General features: G+C 30.5%; 1 protein-coding gene and 1 long non-coding RNA gene across 7 annotated transcripts in view; one reads left to right on the top strand and one right to left on the bottom strand.

Annotated features, from left to right (window-relative positions):
- Window positions 1–966: 966 nt before the first annotated feature.
- Window positions 967–11,248, bottom strand: LOC113509852 (inhibitor of apoptosis protein). 2 transcript variants are annotated; one of them, XM_026893278.3, is made up of 2 exons: window positions 11,052–11,248; window positions 967–5,051 (listed from the first exon to the last, which is right to left on the bottom strand). In XM_026893278.3, exons 1-2 carry the CDS (start codon window positions 11,065–11,067, stop codon window positions 3,916–3,918), a joined length of 1,152 nt encoding a protein of 383 aa, XP_026749079.1. In that variant the 5' UTR covers window positions 11,068–11,248; the 3' UTR covers window positions 967–3,915. The 2 variants fall into 2 exon arrangements, with proteins under 2 accessions (XP_026749079.1, XP_031766585.1); XM_031910725.2 differs by lacking the exon at window positions 11,052–11,248 and adding an exon at window positions 5,942–6,477.
- A 162-nt stretch (window positions 11,249–11,410) lies between these two features.
- Window positions 11,411–22,344, top strand: part of LOC128201653 (uncharacterized) — a 52,963-nt gene continuing 42,029 nt past the window's right edge. For 2 of the 5 annotated variants that reach the window (XR_008253354.1, XR_008253352.1), the window contains exon 1: window positions 11,411–14,124. This is a non-coding gene — a long non-coding RNA (uncharacterized LOC128201653). The remainder of the gene's footprint in view (window positions 14,125–22,344) is intronic. The other 3 variants (XR_008253356.1, XR_008253355.1, XR_008253353.1) reach the window with 3 other exon arrangements.

Raw genomic sequence — 22,344 nt, 5'->3', positions numbered from 1 at the left:
ATGATATTATTATATCTACAGGGGCTAAACGGCAGCTAACATTTTCTGTTAGTAAAGCTTCAACCGCAGATGCGACAGGGTTTAAAGATCAAGTTATTGCAAATAACACCTGAGTCCTCAGGAATGGCAACGCATGGGGAGTATCATAGGCGAAACAGTATACTCTGTTATGTCCATGGTACTGCTCATGTCTATAGGCGACGGTTACCACTTTCCATCAGGTGGACCGTCAGCTTGTTTGCCATTCTAAGTTGTATAAAAAAATGGATACTTGAGACCAGAGGGAAACTGTACAAAAGTCGTTTGCTTGGGTACCTCTGTCCCATTCGTGTTTCAACCGTAAAGCAGTTGTGTATGCATGGCTGTGTTTCGGTTTGAAGGGTGGGATATGGCATGAATTTACAGGATACAGAGGAATAATATCCGAGTCCTCAGGAACGGCAACGCATAGGGCATATCATGAGCAGTATACTCTGTTGTCAATGGTACTGCTCATGTCTGTAGGCGACGGTTATCACTTCCCATCAGGTGGGCCGTTAGCTTGTTTGCCATTCTAAATTGTATAAAAGAATATAATTAAAAAAAAAAATACTTTAATAGTAATATTTTGAGTATCGAGTGTATGCTATAAATTACAAAAAGAATCATTACAATCGATTCAGTATTGGCGAAGATATATGACTTCGAACCTCTTTCTTCAAGCCACAAATTTTTTTGTTTATTAAAATAACTGAATAAACAATGGAAACAATTTAATTAAAAAAGACTCCAAAGTCTGAAACTTAAATATCAGTATTAATTCATTTATTATTAATATTTAAAACCATTTTATTATTATGCGTCTTTACATTTCCCATTTCGCTATTAATTATTTAAAGCTTTAATCATACATTTATAAAAAACTGTGATATAAAAATTACTCATAGGTATCTCCTTGGACCAGGAATATAAATGAAAGAAAAATAATAATATTGAATTAAATCATTTTATTTTAATGTTATATTTTAACTCTAATAATAATTATATTCAAAAAATTGAATATTTGTTTGATATTTTTTTGAAAGTATACAAATGAATTATATATCTACTAATGGAAGTAGTTTATGTACATAATTTGGCATCTAGGTGTATTTGTCAGTAGTTAATTACATTTAAGACTGAAATTGATACTTTTTTCACAGTACCTTTACCGAGACTTAATATTATTATTAAAGTGCTTTTAAAAGTAGAAGTCTGTATAAATCTATTTTATACTGCAATTATTGATTTTGTTACATTAAAAAATAACATCACGTTAATTTGCAAATGTTATTACTTTAAATAAATATACTTTTCTAGACTTATATATTCTTGAAAGAACTAAAATGCAAGTCTATTCATTTGAAGTTTCCGAGCTCCGGCTGTTAGAAGTCCAGCCAAATTTCATTTTTTTTTAAAGTTGTTTTAAAAAGCTCTGCGCAGTCGAGGTAAGTTCTTTAATTACTTTTCCGTATATCAAAACAAAACAGAAATACATGCATTGCATAACGAAGTATTATTTATACACATTATAGCAAATTCCTGGGAAACAGATTGGATTAGTCTCTCGTGTGCGCAGGCTTTAACAAAGCAAATTATTAATAAAAAAAAGTGCAATTATCAAGATCTTTGTGACAACAACATGCATATATTTAATTATATATGTGACAGAAGAACACCTGGCTGTCAAATTAATTCTATATGTCATTAAACCACTTCAATAATATTAGTTTAAATTCACAAAGGAAAATTTTATAGATAAAGATACACCACACAATATTTAAAAATAATATCGAAATTCTTTCATTATATGAAATATTTGAATTAAAAATTTTCACTTATACATACAGTAGATAATAAATATCAATCGAGCTTATTTTAGGATTGTCCAGTGAGATGACCCGCTTACACTAGATTATGTATCAATCATAAATCAATATAAGCAAATTGGGGGCATGGTATTTATTTCGTGGAACTAATGAAAAACTATTTTTAGTGATGTGCAAAAATTTAACATTATAATACAAGTATGTTAACATATGTAATATTATAACATCATTTCAGATCACAACCCAGCATAAAGATCGCCAGAGCCCCGTTCGTTTGTTAGCAGGGTGCACCAATGGCAGGTGAGGTTGACTTTGCCCAGATGATATGGATGGACACTTGCACCCCATTTGTAGAATGGAAACAATCACTAAAAGAATAATACTATTTTATTTTTTACAAACAACCCAAATTTTTTTAATTCAAATATTTCTTATTAATATTTTTATCAATGAAAGATGCATTGCAAACTAAGTAGCTGACCGCAACTTCAGACGAGCTCGTCATCTACCGTTCCCCATAAGAATTTAAGGAAAAATTGTATTCATAATGAAAACCTAACAATTAAAACTATGTATTGATAGTCCATCTATCAAACAGTCAAGATAATTTTTTTTAAACGGATAATCAAGAGCTTACAAGATATGTGCGCCTCTCAATTATATCTTAACAATTTCATAAAATATACATGTTTTTAATTTCAGATACAGCAGCAATATTTTACAAAACTAAATTGAAAATTATTAGATCCATGTATTACTGTGCATCTTTTATCTATAAAATTAATCAATTATCACAAACACAAATTTGATATATTAATATAATAGATATTTCTACATCTACTTTTTACAATACAAATACATATTTACGTAATTCAATAAATAAATTTATAGTTATTAATCTTGGAAATAGTAGGTAGTGCACAATATTATTTGATAATGCCTCTGACTAACAGCCGTGAGCATATTATTTGCTAATTACTATTATAAAATTAAATTGTAACAGTCCAAATTGTTGTATGTAAGAAATATATAACAGTGAAGGCTCAATTAACATTACAAGAGAGCTAGCAGTAAATCTCATTCCAAGTTAGTATTTTAAGTTGTGGCTCAACTATTCAAACATTACAATTACAATTATTAACAACTCCATTGCCTTATAATAGTAATTTGTAAGATTTTGGGTGTGTAAGATATTTTATCTGCTACAAATTTGAGATAGTACAAATTGTAGATACAAGAAACACCGAATTTTACATGACATAGAGCTTTTTAATAAAAATAGTTGTTACAAAATATAAGGTAGATGGAAATATGAAACGTCCTCTCAGTAATTTTAATGTAATACATTAGCCAAATATATAAGCTTGTAATATCTATTACGGTTATATTAATTTTTCATTTGAAACTTGAAAGTAGTGTAGATATTTACAAAATTATTTACATACATTACATAGATTACAATGCTAAATCATAAATAATCTAAATCATATTAATTATTATATTACATATTTTTGTGTTCAAATGATAAAACCCTGACACCCAATCCACTGTGATTTTAATTGGAAATTATGTTGTTTGTAATTAGAAAGTACGTGAGTGACAAAAATATTTTAGAATTTAAAATAATATATCTGCTTAATTTTCGCCTCTTTACTTGAATGAAATAAATAATAAAAATTGTAATAAGTGAAATTAATATATTTAACAAGGATGTCAAGATTTTTATTTCACTTATTTATTGACTAAGTTATAGACGCGCAAAGTATTAATTTCAATTTTTGTCATTAGTTAATATTCTATTATGCTCAACAAAATGAGTTGTAAGGTCAAACTATGAGGAGACTAGTGAAAAATCCTTATTACAATCTAAAGAGGCTGTAGCGGTTATGTGCCACGGATTCAATTCCACGGCGCTATTTGAATTATAATTTTGTTTCAATTTATTTGATTGATCAAGATATTGTTCAAGCAATAATTACTAGAGTGGTATCTTGATAAAGGATTGAGAATTTATACACCTTTTTAAATGAGGTTTCAGCCCATTTGGTGTTTTTCTAGGCTACACATTTCACGAAAAGTACAACCGCAGTGTGTTGTCTATTGATCCGCGACATATAGGACACCTGTCTGTCGATAGAACGCATTTTGCACAAGCACATACGTGTCCACATGGAACGATGACGACATTACATTCATCCTCATAGCACACCTTGCACAACTTTCTGGTATCTTCTAGTTCAATATTGCTATTAGAACTTGTAGGTGCTGCTGGTATTGTTTTCGTTTCAGGTTTTTCTTGTGTAGTCTGTGATACGTTATTTTGGGTCGAATTTAAAACTTTTTGTACATATTCTCGTCCCTTTACTAGATAAACAAAGTAACAGCGAGAGAACCATTTTGCATGTTGTTCCCACGGTATGTCATCCTTTTCCCAATCTTTAAGACCGCCGTTACAAAAATAACACTTAGTTTGGTCACCTTTACCAGTATAATAGAAACCAGCATCAGCCAAATCCTCGGGTTTCTGAGGCATACTGAGCGGCCAATCGTTGAAAGTCCGGAGACGAGCTGCTTTCGTTGCGTATTGCGGATGTACAGGAGTTGCCTTGGTAGGCAAAGCTCTCGTACCACATTCATCATGACCACTTGTAGAAGTTGAACTAATGGGTAGATTAGCCGTACTAGGTTGTCTCCTTAACAAACAGCTTGACAAATTATCTGTGTCGGATTCCATCCGCAATAACGGACATTGTGGCGACCATCGCTTATGATCGACTGCTGGATCATCACCCTCTCTCCAACTCATAATCTCTACATTACAATAGGCACAAATTACTTCGTCACCACAACCCTTATAGTAAAATCCACATTGCGCAAGTTTCTCTGGAGACAGAAATGGGACCGGCCAATTAACAAAAGACTTGAGACGTTCCTCTACATTTTGCATTTTATCTACCTCGCAATAATTGAATCGATCCCGATTGTCGATTTTATCCGGAGACGGTGTGCTTGTAAAAGAAGTTGAGGAGGACGTTGAGGATGATGATGGAGTAGAACAATGGAGTTTGTGAATGTCCTTGTTCTTGAAAGAGGTTTCAAACGGCGGCCGTGTAGCTGTTGAGGGCGGCGACGGAGTTGGACATTGGAGTTTGTCCAGGATCTCCTGGTTCTTGTAAGACGTTTCAAACGACGGCCGTGTAGCCACTGCAATAAATGAAAAACATTGTAATTAGATTATTAATATATATACTTATTATTTCTTACTTATTATACACACTAATAATACATACAGTCATTATAGTATTCGAAAATTTTATAATAATAAAGGTCAGCAGCATGTATTCACTGTCCCGCGATAAAAAAATCGTATGTGTGTGTCGACGATAATTATGGTTTATATGTACATATATCAAATTTTGTTCAAATCCGTCGAGCTATTTAAATATAATTGAATAGCAAAATCAAACATCAGGTTTGGAGTCTATAAACATTCATATTTATAATATCAGTATAAATGCATTAGTGATCTTTTAGGATTACTTCTGTTATTCCAACTAGATTACATTTATTTTTACCAAATATGAAAACATAGCGACGGGTATTCAAGAGTTCACATAACAAGTCCTCGGGCAGCCGGCCCGGTTGGCTGCGTCATTACATTCCATTCCAACCTCCCCTCCTCTCTCGCATTCCCCTCTCTAGGTGCATTCAGTGCGCATGCACTCAGTGCGACCCACAATCAATTTTTCACAATCCGACTGTACTTATAAAATGTCTATAAATGGCATTTTGATCATCTTCAATTGTTATTATAAATTTACGTAGATCAAAGAATCAATAATAATTAACCATAGCAATTAACAGTAACGGTTTGCATCACTGTTCTATGATGTTCCCATTGAAGTAATATGCATATACTAGCTGTTTCTAAAAGTAATCAATGTTCATAAAGGAGTACCCTACAGCGTTATTAATTTTGTTTTACCATCAAATAGTTTAGTATCATTATATTCTACTGTTAAATTTACTATTAAATATCTGAACCCTGAACATTTGAAATAAAATTATGGCTGCGTACACCGATCGATATTTACCATTCTTCTGTCCACTGTCGATTAAGAGGGGCATTTTAGCTGAATCTATACACAGCAACTTATTCACATAATACAAATTCACTTGGCAACAGAACGATTCACTAAACTTAGACATGCGTTTTATTTTGCTTTATAATTTTGGATAATTGCGTGCGACTGAATCAACAAATATCGTCTAGTCTCTAACGAGAAGTCCAATAACTAACCCTACTGCGCACGCGTACTACAGAGGGTTCAAACACGAACGAGGGGTGCGAGTATGACACAGCTGTGTTGGGGACCTTGATCGTTGAGTTTTATAAACAAAATAGTATGCGCAGTTTACACTTTTTAAAAATGTTATAAGGTCTCGCATTTCTGTAAGTAGATTTTGATCCATATTAAAACAAGTTCAAAAAATCGTGTCGTCAAACAGATTTTGCTTTGCAAAGAACAATGGCAGTTTACCCTTGCCAAATGGCAGTTAAACCTTGCAAAATTAATATGAACATATGGAAATACAGCCTATAGTCAACCTAAACGAAAAATAATTATCAAAATTGATTCAGAATGGCGTATTTATATTACATAGATACACAAAAAATATAAATATAATTGGAATCTTCTCCTTTAGGAAGTCGCTTAAAAAGATATAAAAATAGGTATCTCTTATCTCGGTAAAGCCTAACACATGATGATAAATCTTATTAAAATAAAGGTAGACCACCGCGAGTCAGTCTAGGGCTATATAACATAAATAGTAAGCATCCTTAATGTATAGGAGAGAGAGAGAGGAGGTTAGAGGGACGATGCGGGAGAGATGTAATTCTCAATCAGGCGGGCGACTAGAGCAACGTTGCCGTACTGCACACAGCCGGCCGGATTTCATTCATATTTGAGACGCGCCGTTGCCGTTTCAGCGGAAACCGCGACCACACAGCGTAAAAAGGGCCTATGGAATGTGGCGGTACAGCGGGCGGGTCTAACGCCAAATAAAAAAGTAGTTGTATGGAATGCGGACAGAACGTACTTACGTTACATTTTTTATAACTGTGCGTGATATAAATTTTAGGGTAGTTAGATTTATTTTTTGCTTACAAATAGGAAGGTAGTTAAGATAGTCCTAATGCATTTTTTTTTCACATAGTTAACTAACAATTCAACAGGTAAACCTCCAGAAATCATTTACTATTTACTAAATGATGCAAAGGTAAATGCAATGATCGTTTGCACTTTGCAGATAATAATGATTCCTAAAAATAAATAAAGGTTCAAGGTTCTCAGTACGACGTTCACCGCAAAGAGAAAATGAAATTCAGCATTGTGCCAGAGTGGCGAGAGGCGGCGCCTCGAGATGCGAGAGCAAGCGTGGGGAAGGGGACGGGGCCGTGTTCTCATGCTATGGGTGGTCGACGATCGGCTTTCGAATTCCAATGCCTCGCTTGTAGCGCCTACGCGCTAGACCATATCTACCCATTGGAATAATTGCAGTCATAAGATTTAACTCTTAAACGTTTATATACTATTTTTTATAAGGCAAGTATCTAAAATAAGTAGGCAGTTAAGTACTAACACTACATTGAACATTTCTTCAATGAAAGAATCCTTGTCAATAATCGTCTATGAATGAATGTGGTGTTTCATTCTACAAACTAAACAAACATCTATTTGCCGGCCTCGCTTTATCATAAAGCTGAAAAAATAAACTAAAGGATACACGCCCGGAAATTTCAGCGGAAGCGAACATCCGCCAGATGGGTCGTATTCATACCAAAAGAGGGTATTGACAATAGTAAACAATCCTTTTTACGTCTTCATTGGTAAGTTCAGACCAAACCTTGTAAATAATTGATAAACAAGTTGGTTCGAATGTTTTGAGCAAGAAGTTAAAGTAGAAAGCTTTGATGACATCATGCGGCGGTAAAATTTTACCGTATTAACTAAACGCGTGTATTGCATGGTTGTAGATGTTTCCGATCGGTTACCTACATTCCATAAATACCATAAGGTAAAAGTTACATTAAATGCAAAAAAAGTATATATATTAAAAAGTAGACTTTAGGCCGGGCACGTGTTGTGTCAGCAGTTGTCCACATGGTAGTCAATGTTAATTCATAAAAACTATGATTTAATTAGCACTTGCCCTATTGTTCTTTCTTTTACATGCGACGATCGAAGCTATTCTATCCTAAGATTCGTTTGTACGTTGTCTATGGGGGCAGTCATTTTCTGGTGATGACGAAGGTAGGTATGGCGTCACAGGTGAAGTCTCGCAAATAAATATTACTTTAACAACGTTTTAACCTATTTAGACTCCGCAATTGTTAATCCCAAAGTTTAAATTTCAACAAGAGTCTATGACATGAACACTGAAGTTTTTAGTAAGGATAGCCTATTTTAATCTAGTAGTCAGGGCGACCTCCACCCAGTTTTTCTGAAAATCATCATAATTGATCACTGATTTTAAAATAATCTATAGTAGTAAAGTTAATGATAGACAGGTTCTTGGGGAGCAATATTTTTTATATACAGACTAACAATGAAACAATAAAATTATAATCTATATAGTAACCATCACTAAACATAACAATGAGAGGAAAAATATATTAGTACATACCTACTATTAACACAAATTGTTAATTTGTACACATAAATAATATTATTAAAATAACTTTATGAGTACCTACACTAGACAGAAACGTTGATCCCCTTATTCATAAAAATTATAACCTCCTACAAACCTATTATAACTATTACACTGTTTTGTCACTTTTATTCAAACTGAGAATTTAACACAAAAGAAAGAAATGAAACAGTTGTATAGCTATAATAATTTAATAGTTTATAGGAGGTTGACATTTTTATGAATATGGGGGTAAGTAAGTAATTTCGAGATACATTTACACAAGTTTAAAAAAACCAAATTACTAATAGATGGTGTTAGGAGTAGGTACAAAGTAAAAACTCCAAAAAGAGTATTTGGCGGTAATAATTATTTATCTTCACTATGATTAAGTCTTAAGTAGCAAATCTATAAGAGCAAAATTTATTCTTGAAAATTAGCTAAGAAGCTAAGTAATGGAATCCAAACCAACCATTTTTAGAATTGATATTTACCTACCTACCTGCCTGTTTTAAGAAATAAAAATGTTATAATCGATAAGATGGATATTTATTTGATTATAAAATTCAACAGAGGTAAAAATTTGTAGGAATGTATGATTTACCAATATCAGTTAAATAAATTATAAAAAAAAACAACCTGCATTAAAAGTAGTTATATCGAACTTTGTTATGTTTACAAATATGTCCCCTAGATGGTGTTAGTATCAATTATCACATTACATTTTAGTAAAATTATATGTATTAAGAACAAATTATTGAACATTGCTAAAAATATTTTAATATAAAAAGTTTTCAAAATAGAGTTCATATTTTGCCAATGTTCTTATATCTTTTTATTTAGGTTATTTTAATAAGACATCTCTTTATTTTTTTCAGTTGTTTACGGTTATGTACCAATTTGCTACTAATCATAACAGCAAATAATTTCATTTGATATACAAATTAATTCTAATAAGAATCCAGTTAGATATATAGAAAAATGTACTCACTGTGAAAAATTATTAAACAATATTTCAAAATTTTAATAGCATTGTTTATTGTACAGTGTAGTTTAAAAACATTAAGGTGTACCAGGCAAATTTGTAAGGTCATACAAGTGGCAAGAGGCCCCAAATGGGTATTGTAACTATTGATGTAAGCAGGTATCCAAGGTCATATTAAGTCATTGGTAATAAAAAAGCTTAACAGTAATAATATATATATTTGACTAATGAGAAGTAATGTTAGAACATGATCTCATGCATCTACCTACATTTTTAAAAGTAGGCTGAAATTATAAATGTAATTAACACTTGGTTATATAATGTCTATGTAATGCAGCATCTCTCAAAATAAGTATTTACTTTTTTAATTATGAAGACTATACAAAATGTAATAAAATAATAATAACTATATCCACACATATCACACAACATCATTTAATCCCAATATAAGTAGTTCAAGTCCAACAATGGATTATGAGTAATATATATATATTAGAGATTTACTAGAAAATTTCTAGTAAATCTGATAAAGCAAAACCTTCACATTCAACTGCAATGGATACTAAAAAATTTTATTTCATAATAAAAAATGTTTAGCAGGTAAATAATTCATAAAAACCTTAATAATTAAATTATACATTTCATTTTATTACATTTTATTAAGTGGATACCATAATAGTATAAATTTATAAAGAAATTATTTCAATAACCTAAGATATAGTGAGTATATATTTTACTAGATGGCGTTATGTACTGTGAGTTCTTAAAAACAATCGCCTATTCATAATTTTATTCCTTTGTCAGATGGAAACATTTCAAAAGTAATTTTATTATGGTAAATGGTTTGATTATGTAGATAATTTTAGTTTTTAACTCCAGAATGAAGCATATGTATTTTTAAAAAACACTAAAATAAATATCTTAACATAAAAGATTGGTTGCTATTAGTTTTTAGTTTATGAACTTTGGTCTTAATTTTAATACCATTTCAAATGTTTTTTTTTTAATGACTAAGTATATTTTGACTATGATCATCAAAAAGTAAGTTAACTTTTTTAGTGCCAATTTATTATATTTTATCAACCAAAAACAAAACAAAATTATATTTAGAGAAAATTGCTGAATTTTATTATGAATAGAATATCTTGATCATTGTTTGGTTTAAATTATAAATACTCCGACTGTATCTTTTTACTACAATTTGCAGGTCTCGTTTTCCACTTATATATTATATTAAAATAATGCCCTGTCTTTATAACAACGTTCATACATTACAATAATCATGTTTATTGTAGACATATACACATTGTCGTGACGTAACTTACGAAGTGATAAATCAATACTTTAAGAAAATAAGGTTATGTAGAAATTTGATGCTCCTTATATAAGCTACTTATATGCCAACTCAAACTATGGCAGCTAAGTGAACAAACAGCATTATAACTGATAAGGATTTAAACAAATAATGACGTGTCCTCGTTCTAAATTAAACCATATGTTGAGGAAAAATATGCGTTCATTACCTGAAGTTGGCGCCATTATGATTAGAATTACTGGAAAGTGAAGTCGTTATCACTGTATCTTCGGTAATCTGAATTGCTCACATCCACTAACACTTTTATTTTGTTCCAAAAACAAAAATCAAACACTAAAGACAAACACGAACAAAAATAATGTCAGTGTACAGGACCGTTCGACATTGGGTTCGACGGAACTGCAACTGATGGAAAACCAGACACGCGTGACATTTAATGTTGCCAGATACAGTAGATTAGATATTACATTTATCTTAGCCAAATATTATTTTTATCAAAACATGATAAAAAGTAATCTTTATAATTGCTAAAATATAAATTACTTATAGTTAGTGAATTGTATCTATTCTATGCAAGTGGCTCGATTGTTAGATTTGCCAAGCAGTAAAGCTAAGTTGTAATTTCTTGTCAATTTTTACAGACAATAAATTAATTCTATTTAAATTTATACCAAGTTACACTTATAAAGTACACTTATAACATTAATTATTAAAAAAAAAAATTATAAGATAATTTTGTTGAAAACCTAATTTTATTAATCCTATTTCAAGCATATTATAATGTTGGTTATTAAAACGAAAATACAAACGTTTACTTATGACTTAGTATTGATATTATAATATATTTAAATACAGTAAGTACTACAGAAAATAATTTACTGTACGGAGTGCTAATATTTTTTATTTAAATACCTAAATTGGTTTAATAAAGATAAATTAAAAGGATCTTATTATATTAATAGATGTAAATTTTCTTAAAATTTCAAAATATTTACTGAACTTTTTTATTATACAAATACGTAAATCATTGCAGTTTTTCAGAATAGTACACAAAGTGTCATTTTGTTTGGTATACTGGCAACACTGACCAATAGCTGCTTTAGTGATGAGCTATTATCGACTTTCAACTTATCGAGTGATTAAGTTAAAGTCGTTGAATTTTTACTTTATCATATTAAAATCGTCTGCATAAAAATTAAAGCTAGGTCTGCTCATTTTTTGTAATTTTCATTATATTTATATTTAGTAATGTATATCAAAATGAAAAAGATAATAGTTTGACAGACTGCCAAATACCGGATATTCGGCTGACTACGAGAGCGGATGGTTGAATATTCGGCGACCGGATATTCAGCAATGTCGATAATAAAAATCATTGTAAAATGATGAAATCTTTTTAGATTAAAAATTAACTAAATAATTGCTGATCAACTTAAGTCTCTATTTAGAATTTGATTAAAATAGTTGTTTACTTGCTGTGTTATTTAAATTTCTTGGAAGGTAATTTTTCCCTTCTTTTTCCCTTTTCAATAAAGTCTATTACTATTATTAACTATTATATTAGTATTTACTTTACAAAGAATTACTTATGTTAATTTTAAGAAATTCTAGAGTTTCTTTTTATATATGGTATCCAGCCGAATAGTAAACTTAAAGCTCGATACCAGATAGATGCCGAATATCCGTTTCATAATAATAGATAATAAATAATGACGTAGCATATATATATAGACTATAGTATTAAAAAAACCTTTCGGAGAGCTAGATTTACCGCAAATTAGTGAAGACAGAGATGTAACACTTACTCCTCAGGAATGGTAACACGTTAAAGGTACCACAGACATTATAATGTATTCTATTAACCCAATGGTGTTCACGTTTATAGACGACATTTACCTCTTTTTATTAGACTACTCTCTTTTTATAGATTTAAGTTGTTATAACACCAGTAGAGTAGACATCTACTATCAAATGGTACTCACTAGTTACTAGTTAAAATGTGGATTTTGTAACTTATTTACCTATATTTATTACAAGTACAGAATCAAACTTATTTACCTTAGGTAGATACTTATATAAAAAATATTTGTTTATTTCTTATTATTTATATCACACTTCAATATTTTTTTTTTTTTTAATACCTAAACAACAATTTTTATAATTTAAAAAATTATGTAAGTTATTATGCAAGGCACTTAACACAGACGTATTATTGTTTTGGTTAAGCAACGTATATACTATATTGTAAATTGTATAGACTTATACTTTAAACATCACAATATGCACTTGAAAAAATGTTTTTCTTCTATGATAAATTGATAAATCCTTGTCGCGTGTTAGCACTGTAGCTAAACTTTGTGATACTGCTGTTATGTTATAGATATCCGTAGAAACATATATACTTAGATATAATAGATACTATAGTATGTCGCAATTAGTGATGTGTTCAATATATACCTATATATATCAGAAGGCAGCTACCTACACAGTTAATAGATTGGTAGCTATGACATTAAAAGCAATTAATTTATGTACTCTACAACTGAGTACATAAATATTTTAGAGTCAGCGCTCAGATAAGTATTAATTTTTTTTTTAATAAATGAAAATCGAATCGTAGATATTAGATATACGCTTTATAGATTTTATATAACTGACTCCGCACGGGAAACGTGCCGCGGGAATAAACTAGTTGTTCACTAAAATATAATCCATAGTACCAGATAATACCTAGTAACCAAAATAACAAACACGATAAGCGTATGGTGATAAGTCCAACAGAAATTTAATACGTTGGGTTGAAACACTCGCACAATGAATAAAATTCATTTATTTCTAACCGACTTCAAAAATAAATCTCATTTTTTATATATATTTTTTGTTTTAATTTTGTTACCTCATAACTCTGTTAGTTATGAACCGATTTAGAATTGTTTTTTTATTCGAAAAGATTATTTTATAAGGAGTTACAGATTAGTTCTATAGAACTTTTACCAAAATCGGTTCAGTAGTTTAGAATTGCAATTGAAATAACTGGCTTTGCCACAATTGAAGACGGTTTTCTTTTTATATAACACGATCTTAAATTATATTTACTAGCAATTGCTAGATAAATAACGCTATTGTGTCGTGTAAGAGGAAAATCTAATAAAACAGTCCACTTCTAGATAACGTATCGAGATAAAACCTATACCAGATTTCAAGATCGACCTTCAGGAACACAGCGGTGAAAATTGTAAACAATTTGGCATGGTCCCAGTATGATGATTGGTAAGAATAAAGTAAGTTTTTTTAACTGATGGAAATCGAATAGTATCCCCGCCTGCCCTATCGATAAACACTGGTAAAGCACAAGTGAGGGATGATAGGTGAAGATGAAAGAGGTCAGTTAACCCATCGTTACGAATCTAACAATAAATCAATCATGATGATTTCTCGGGGTAACTACAAGGAGATCAACCTGACAGGGAATATTGCTAGCAATGGGGCTACTAATCCTATTACTAACAATCCCTTTTCCCCATCATAATGAATTCACGAAGAATTAATTACGATAGTTTCCAGAAGGGACATAATAGGATATATCGCTAGTAAAGGGAGTTTCAGACCTTTTTACTGACAACCTCTTTTCCCCTTACTGGCTGGACACTCTAAACCTCTAGATATCATTTGTTTACAACTTACTTTGTTGCCCTTATTTACAGACAGATGCTGCTATCGAATTATTGTTGTTAGATTAGTGAAAAAAACGCGAAGCAGGTGTGTACTACTTGAGCGCAGCTTGCTTGTGCGCGGGTGGTTCACAGCTGCCGTTCCACGTGCTTCGCAGCTGTCGTCTCCGTCGCACAATCCACCTCAAAGTCAAAGCCCATTGTTACCTCAAAATTAAATTTTGGCTCATTGCATATCATGCTCTATAATATAATTGTAGAAAGGTTGTCTGTCTGTATCGTGATTAAATATACCTGTCTATAACAAACTATATTAAGCAAATTCGAAAAAAGTCTTAAAAACAGTCACAAATAATCAACTCACCATTTGGTGGAAAACAAGTTTTTTACTTTGTACTCGTACTATAAAATAAATAGTAAAAATATTATTTAGCAGTCAATAAAATAGACACCATACCTATTTATTTTATATAGTCGTCGTTGTGACTGGAGAACAATAAAAACATAGCTAACTTAAAACTGTATATTTGGTGCCAAATTTTGAACTAACTGAGAAAAAGTGTCAAAAAGAAAATATATATAAAAGAATATAAAATACAAATATATAAAGAAGATTAGCTGCACATAATGCTAGTAACATTCGTGTTGCTTAACTCTCCAAAATAAATGTAAAAAAAATTAAATCTTTCATTAATTTATTATTAGTTTTTTTTTCTTTTATTTTTGTTATGACATTACGCATATTCACTTACATACATATATCCAAACTTGCATATTCATTCCTACATTTGAAAAAATGCGATATTCAGCTAAAAATATTTAAATGAAAATTGTTTTTCAATAATATAGACCTATCTAAATATTCAACATCGCCATTTTAAACAAATCTCAACCGTATTCTCAGTTATAGTTAGAACCAATGAATTGATATTGTTGTATGATACTGTCGGGCTGTGGCAGACGTAGTTAGTAATAAACGCATATTTTAATGAATGAACCCAGCTCGACGGGGAATGGTGCCTGCAGGCTCCGCGTCGTGAGTTAAGAATGTCATAGAATAACAATGGAAATGCATTGAATAGGTCTACACATCAATGAACTAAATTGCCAATTTTGTAAAAGCGAAATTACAAGTAAAATTAATTTAAAGATTATCGCCATCTATATGCATTTGAGAAGATTATATGTTTATTTATTTTTATAATTATTCTTTTCTTTTTCTACATAAGTATTATTCGACTAAGAGTAAAGATATCTCAAATATTAGATGGTACCAGAAATTAGACCTATGATTATTATTGATCCAAAATTGATCGTGACGAATACATATTTGTTCGTAAGTAGTCAACACTAGTCTTTACTTATGGGCATATAACAAACAAAATATTATTTTTAAAACTTATGTTCGTTTTTATATAATTTCCATTACATTTTTTTTTAAAGAAAATTTTACTCTTAAGTAGAATCTATTTTTTAGGTTCTTTACCTTAGTTCTTTACGTTCATCAATGCAATCAAACAAAGTCGTCAAAGACCTACTTAAAACACTTACCTATCTAAATGTGTACCTATCTAAAACAATTTATTTAAAAGGCTATGGTATAGTCTGTGCTGGGATAATATAATATTATACTACAGTCTGTGCACACAGGCGGTCGGTCCAATGGTTGCTCGGGCCGTGCGGCACTAAGGCCGTCCGGCGTGGCTTGGTATGCGGCCTGCTTTTCCCAGAACTCTTCGCTTGTATGGCGCGACGAGATCACTTGCATATAATGTACTGTATAATATTAAATAAGGAATGCTTACCACATTATAGATGCTATACAGATACATATATCTTTGAATTTTCACGTTTAGTACGAATTGATAATGTGTATAGTTAAGTACCATTTAATAGATTCGTTAAATCATTTGTTAATAATATGATTTGTAGAATTTATTTACTATTGTACTAAATATTTCATATTTTAATACTTGTATTTAAGATATAGTTATCTACATAGCAACTTACAAGGTTTTGAAAAAAAAATTGCGCTAGAATGTAATATGTACCTAATATTAAAAAAAGAAAGAAAATTTGAAATATATCCTCTTCCCATAAGAAAAAAACATGAATGTAACTTAATTATAAAAAAATATTATATTATATTAAAAAAACTGTATTTATTAGAATGATTAGAAAAAGGCATTAGATAAATATTTGCTATTGAATTATTGTCTTTCTCTTAATGTATCTAAAAAGATAATAATATTATCATCACATATGTGTGTGGTAATTATTAGATAATTAAAATTTAATAATTTATCTATGGAATCTCTGCTGGAGATATGATAAAAATAAAATTATATGATCATTCTTTTTTCTGATCAATGAAAAATGAAAACTGACTCGGTTAGAAGCCAAAATTTTTGGTTGATTTTGAAACGTCGTATAAGTTAGATAAAACGACTCTATATTATTATCTTGAATATAATACAGTCTATAAGTCAAAAGAAAAAACTAGTTAATGTTTAAACTGAATTGGGAAATGTTACGAAAACGTGTCACAATGGTGAGCGCTGCGTACACAAAGCACTATTTTTTCCTACATAAATCCGTTACATTCCATTCCGTGAAGCTGCAAGTTGGGCGCGGAGCCATCTCAACGAGATTTCGAAATTCCAAGAAAGGTACAACCTTATCTCAAAAGAGCCGACACGGCCCGCAGCCAGAATTCTTTTTTTACACCACAGGTAGACTGGCGCTAAGAAGGCGTTGGAATTTATAGTACGAACTACCATATTTGATACTAAGATAAATGAACCCGTCAATGAAATAAATTTATGCAGTATTGAAAAAATATTTGTATTATTGCATAAAAATTGCCAAATATAAGAGAATGTTAAATTTTATATAATATAAAATTATATATATATATATATATATATATATATATATATATATATATATATATATATATATATATATATATATATATATATATATATTACTGCATGTTTTTCCCTTTTCTGCAATCTGTCGCCTGCATTTTATAAACCTAATCTAAAACCAGTTTGGTAAATCTCTCCTTAGTTTCACATTTCCATTTTGATTAATTCAGCACGAATAATTCTAAAAGAGAAAAAAAAAATTGTAACTTCAGTGTCGCTCTGTTTAAGCAGAGAAAAAGTTTTAAATTGTAAGTATCAACATCTTTTCAGCCTTCACATAGCAACAACAAAATGTAATAAAAAAAATGTGCGTTGTACTCATGCAGCACGATTCTTAGAATGTACTTCTTTCTACGCATTCCCATTCTCATGCCAGGATTTGAAGGTTATTTCCAATCCATCAATAAGAAATTCCTTTGCTATTGTGTATGTTGGCGCCTCTTTTCTGCATTTTTTCAATTACCGCATTCCAACTAAATTAAGTACTAAAAAAAAATCTACTTCTATCTTGATGATGCTGAAAATTGTTGGCATTTGATGGGATTTGAATTTCATCTTTATAAGGGAGTATTAATGTACCTATATTACAATCTAAATATTGCACTTACCTTTGATTAATGCTTTATGATAGGTACGATGAAACCAGTTAGTTCATGTAAGTATACTAACTGTACCGGGTTTGCCCATGTGAATCAATATGAAAGAATCCTGTATTTTAAAAATTACATTGAAAATATATTTGTATACTATTTTTTCCTTTAATTCCATTTTTTGTGTGAAACAGTAACAAACATTTAGGCATTTTCAAAATTTTACCACTAAAATAATGGTAGGAGTAGGAAAATTAAATTTGCCAAACATTGTTTTCTTTATACCACCTAGGTGACAAACAAGTATACGGCCCACCTAATAGTAAATGGTTACCGTAGCCAATTTTTTCTATATAACATAGTAGCTTTGCTTACTTATAATTCATTTATAGGTATAAAATATGCTCTCTTTAAAGTTGGAGCAAACAATACACATTTACAAAAATTTCAATAAAAACTAGCATTTTCGGAGATTATTGTGAACGTACTATGTTATGAAACGGTATTTTCAACTGACTTCAAAAAGGAGATTCTCAATTATCTACACTAATATTATAAAGAGGAAAACTTTGTTTGTTTGGTTGTAATGAATAGGCTCAAAAACTACTGGACCGTTTTTAAAAATTCTTTCACTATTCGAAAGCTACATTATCCACGAGTAACATAGGCTAAATTTTATTTTGGAAAAAAATAGGGGTCCGTAAAATATTTGGGTTTATCGGACACAAGATGTAAAAAATCAACCAGAAAAGTTACTTATTTTGCGTACGCTGCCTAAACTATATACTATGGTAGATCTTATAAATATCTACAAAAAAGTCCGCGACACACTATACCTATCTATGTCGAGTGAGGCACAACAACCATTTATTCATTTAAAAATCTTGAATTTTTTGGACTACACTTAAACGCATTTATTTTACTCATGCTATTATTCCTTATCAAAATAAATTATTTCATCACTAAGTACAGTTTATGTAGATAATATTTGGTCTTTGAATAAGTAAAATTGGACATTTTGTTTTGAAGTTATGGCGAAATTAAAACGATTTCTGCTCGGAAGAAAAATTTTATAAAATTCGCTTATCTTGCGCTCACTGACTAAATAGTTGCTTATAATGAAAAACAATGTTCTACGTTTTTAAAGTACTCATTAAGATCTACAACTAGGTCCGCGATTTTTTCTTTCTAAAATTACGAATAACCACGCTGGTCGCCGTCTGGGTGGTATTTTCATACTCCAGTATTAATCCTTATCCAAATAAATCTATCAAGTTATTTCCAAAAATTGCATATTGCGATAACCAAGATCCACGCGGGCAAAGCCGCGGGTGAAAGCTAGTATTATATATTTTTTTATGTTTGTTATTTCATAACTGCGCCAGTTGTAAACCGATTTGGAAAATTCTTTTTTATCTGAAAAGATATACTTACAAATTGTTGCCACAGAAATTATATCTAATTTGTTTCGATAATTCAGTTTTTGAATAAAAAAAAAGAAACTGGTGTTGCTACAATAGATTTTTTTTTTTTGTGAAACACAATCTTAATTATTAAGATAGATATAAATTTCATAAATATAATAAATGTTGGTATTTATTATGTACATTATATTCAGTGATAGATAAAATATTATTCTGAATAATAGGCAAATATACTTATTAAATAAGTTGTAATTAGTGACACTGGGAACTGGAAAGACGGCACTACATGCTTGTATTAAATATTTTCGGATGTAACATCTCGTATAATTTAGACTGAAATTCACTTAAGTTTTTTAACCATAAATTATACTTATTACTATTCGTATCTACTCGGCGACGATTACCACTTTCCATTACGTGGGACGTCAGCTTGTTTATCATTTTAAATTGCGTAAAAAAAAAAACTAAAAAAGTTAAATGAAAATCTATGGAAGCTGTACATGTGTTAGCTTGCTTTACGACACTAATAAAGGAAATATTAGTTACCGACTGCGAATTTAATACTCACTTTAAATACCAATAGACATACTCTAGAGGCTGGTTGTAACATCTATAACGCATCTGCTAGACATTATAGATCGAGAGAAACGTGAAACAACGGCTCTTTAGATTTATCGTTCCATTTTAAATTGGCTTTTATACTCTTCAACTGTTGGTTGGTTATCGTTTGTTGATTAAATAGATGGTGCGGTTTGAAATTTGGGGCACAAAGCTGACTCAACGCCGATCTAATGCCCTTCCCTGTAGACTCAGAGGCAATCTCGATAGCACAATACCAGAATCGGATACTGCATAAGTATATAGTTACTTGGTTTTTACTGTTCAGAAGTAAAGATTTTTTGAATAAGTATAAATTTACGCGTTTTAATTTATAAATTGCCTACATTTCTTCCAGCCTAATCAAGAAAATTCCGTGCAATTTGCTCTAAGTAATTTTAAATGTCACATAGAATAAACAAAAAAAAAAAATGTTTTGGCTTATTAATCATACCTACTTTATACAACTCCATTGTAAACATCCATTGTGTTTTATCATTATGTAAACTAGCTTTGCTGGTGACTTTATCTAAGTATATGATAGTCAAAATTACATTGTGGAACCATCTAGGGAATTCTCTACACTAGTACTTAATACAATAGAGGGGCTTGACTAACTTATAACTTATACTTCTTAGATATATCATTTTCCTAATCGTAATAATTTCAAATTCCTCCATTTTTAGGTTTTTATTATAGTACCTATAATTATTATAAATCGATAGCTGTAAATATTTACAAATTTAATAAAGTGAACGGGTCTTTATGAAATCTATCTTGTAAACAAGTAAAATCTATACTTACTGCGTAGTTTGAGCATTGTATGTTCATGCACTACAGTCAATAGGTATAATGCTTCGTAGAGGTCATGAGCCTTGCCAAATTTGTCAATGACGTCAACTCTCCAGACAACGACTCATAATAATATAAGTTTATACGTCTCATTACATTGCTCTTTTTATATAAGAGAAGCGACTGTTTTCATGATAAACCAGCAATCTAAATGTTTCATTTTTTTTATTCCTTCCAACGTAGCGTTTCTAATAAACAGAAGCGAGTCAGAGCGTATAGCGTAAGGTTACAATAATCTAAAAATCTGTTTATAAACTACTCTGGTGTTAATATTAATTTATATACAAAATACTATCTAATGGTAACAATTGTATTACTGTTAAACAACTAAACCGTGTTTAAATAGAAAAATAAGCGTGACACGTGGAAGATCTAAGGCAAAATCAAAATAAATTCAATTTAGAGCGTCTACATTTTTTCTTATTTATTCACAATCTTTTCCGTCCTATTTAGTTAATTTGATTACAAAGCAATAATGGTCATTTTCATTTTACATTATTTTCTGAGAACTTTTTTAAAACTCGATTAACATTTGACTTGTACTTTTTCATTTTCCTTCATAATATAAGAAAATCATGAGTCTTTTTGTATTGTCCAGTGTTAAATCTTAATTATTACGATCACGTGACACACCTAGTGTTACAGGCGTCCATAAACTATCATGACCGTTTACCGTCAGACAGGTTGCATGCTTGTTTGTCACCTTCATGGTATAAATAAAAAATACATTTAGTTCCAACAGGAGGTATTAGTTGGTGGACTTTATTTTAATTTTTGTAAATTGGCATTTTTGACAGTACAAAACACCAGTTAGAATGTGTAACTTGTTCCAACCTTATGTAATTTATAATTATGTACTTAATGCAGAAGTTATGTAAGTGATCTAATTGTTTGAAGAAGAGTTGTTATAATTTTCATTTGTTAAGATGTTATGTAGGTTCATGTTATTTGTCTACACTTGGTATAAAATCTGACGCATGCACCAAAGTACTACCATATCAGCACCCCTTTATTGTACAGTAAAGCATAATTGACAGCAAATAAGCCAGTCCGACTACCTCATTAATTGTTGATTTTCCAATCACTCACACTACCTACTGAGTTCCTCTGATCACGTTTCATTTATTTATTCACGCGGAGGTACCATCGCTAACTATAATAATAACTATAGATTGTCTATATTGATGGCACTTACCTCCAAATTTTTATTTCAATGTGTGACGTGACGTACTCTTTGTGTTTGTGAGGAAACGTCTTCACTAGCTGTCCTGGCAGAGAAGTATTTATATTTTATTTTATTTTCTACTTTTACTTTATTCCTTAGTCGAAACCTTGTAAATATTTTTACTCACATATTTTTCATTCTTTGGATTTTGGAGGTGCATGCCATGTTATAATATACAATCTATTTCTATGTTATTAAACGTAATAAAGAAA

Source organism: Galleria mellonella, unplaced genomic scaffold (assembly GCF_026898425.1).
Source record: "Galleria mellonella isolate WM207_F2 unplaced genomic scaffold, CSIRO_AGI_GalMel_v1 utg57, whole genome shotgun sequence".
Lineage (NCBI taxonomy): Eukaryota > Metazoa > Arthropoda > Insecta > Lepidoptera > Pyralidae > Galleria > Galleria mellonella.
The sequence above is the reverse complement of the archived record's forward strand: the minus strand, read 5'-3'. Positions and strand labels throughout refer to the sequence as shown.

Coding starts and splice junctions, on each gene's coding strand:
- LOC113509852 (XM_031910725.2), bottom strand. CDS start 6,056: ATGTCTAAGTTTAGTGAATCGTTCTGTTGCCAAGTGAATTTGTATTAT. Junction 5,052..5,941: donor CGACAGTGGACAGAAGAATG/GTAAATATCGAT, acceptor CATTTATTGCAG/TGGCTACACGGCCGTCGTTT.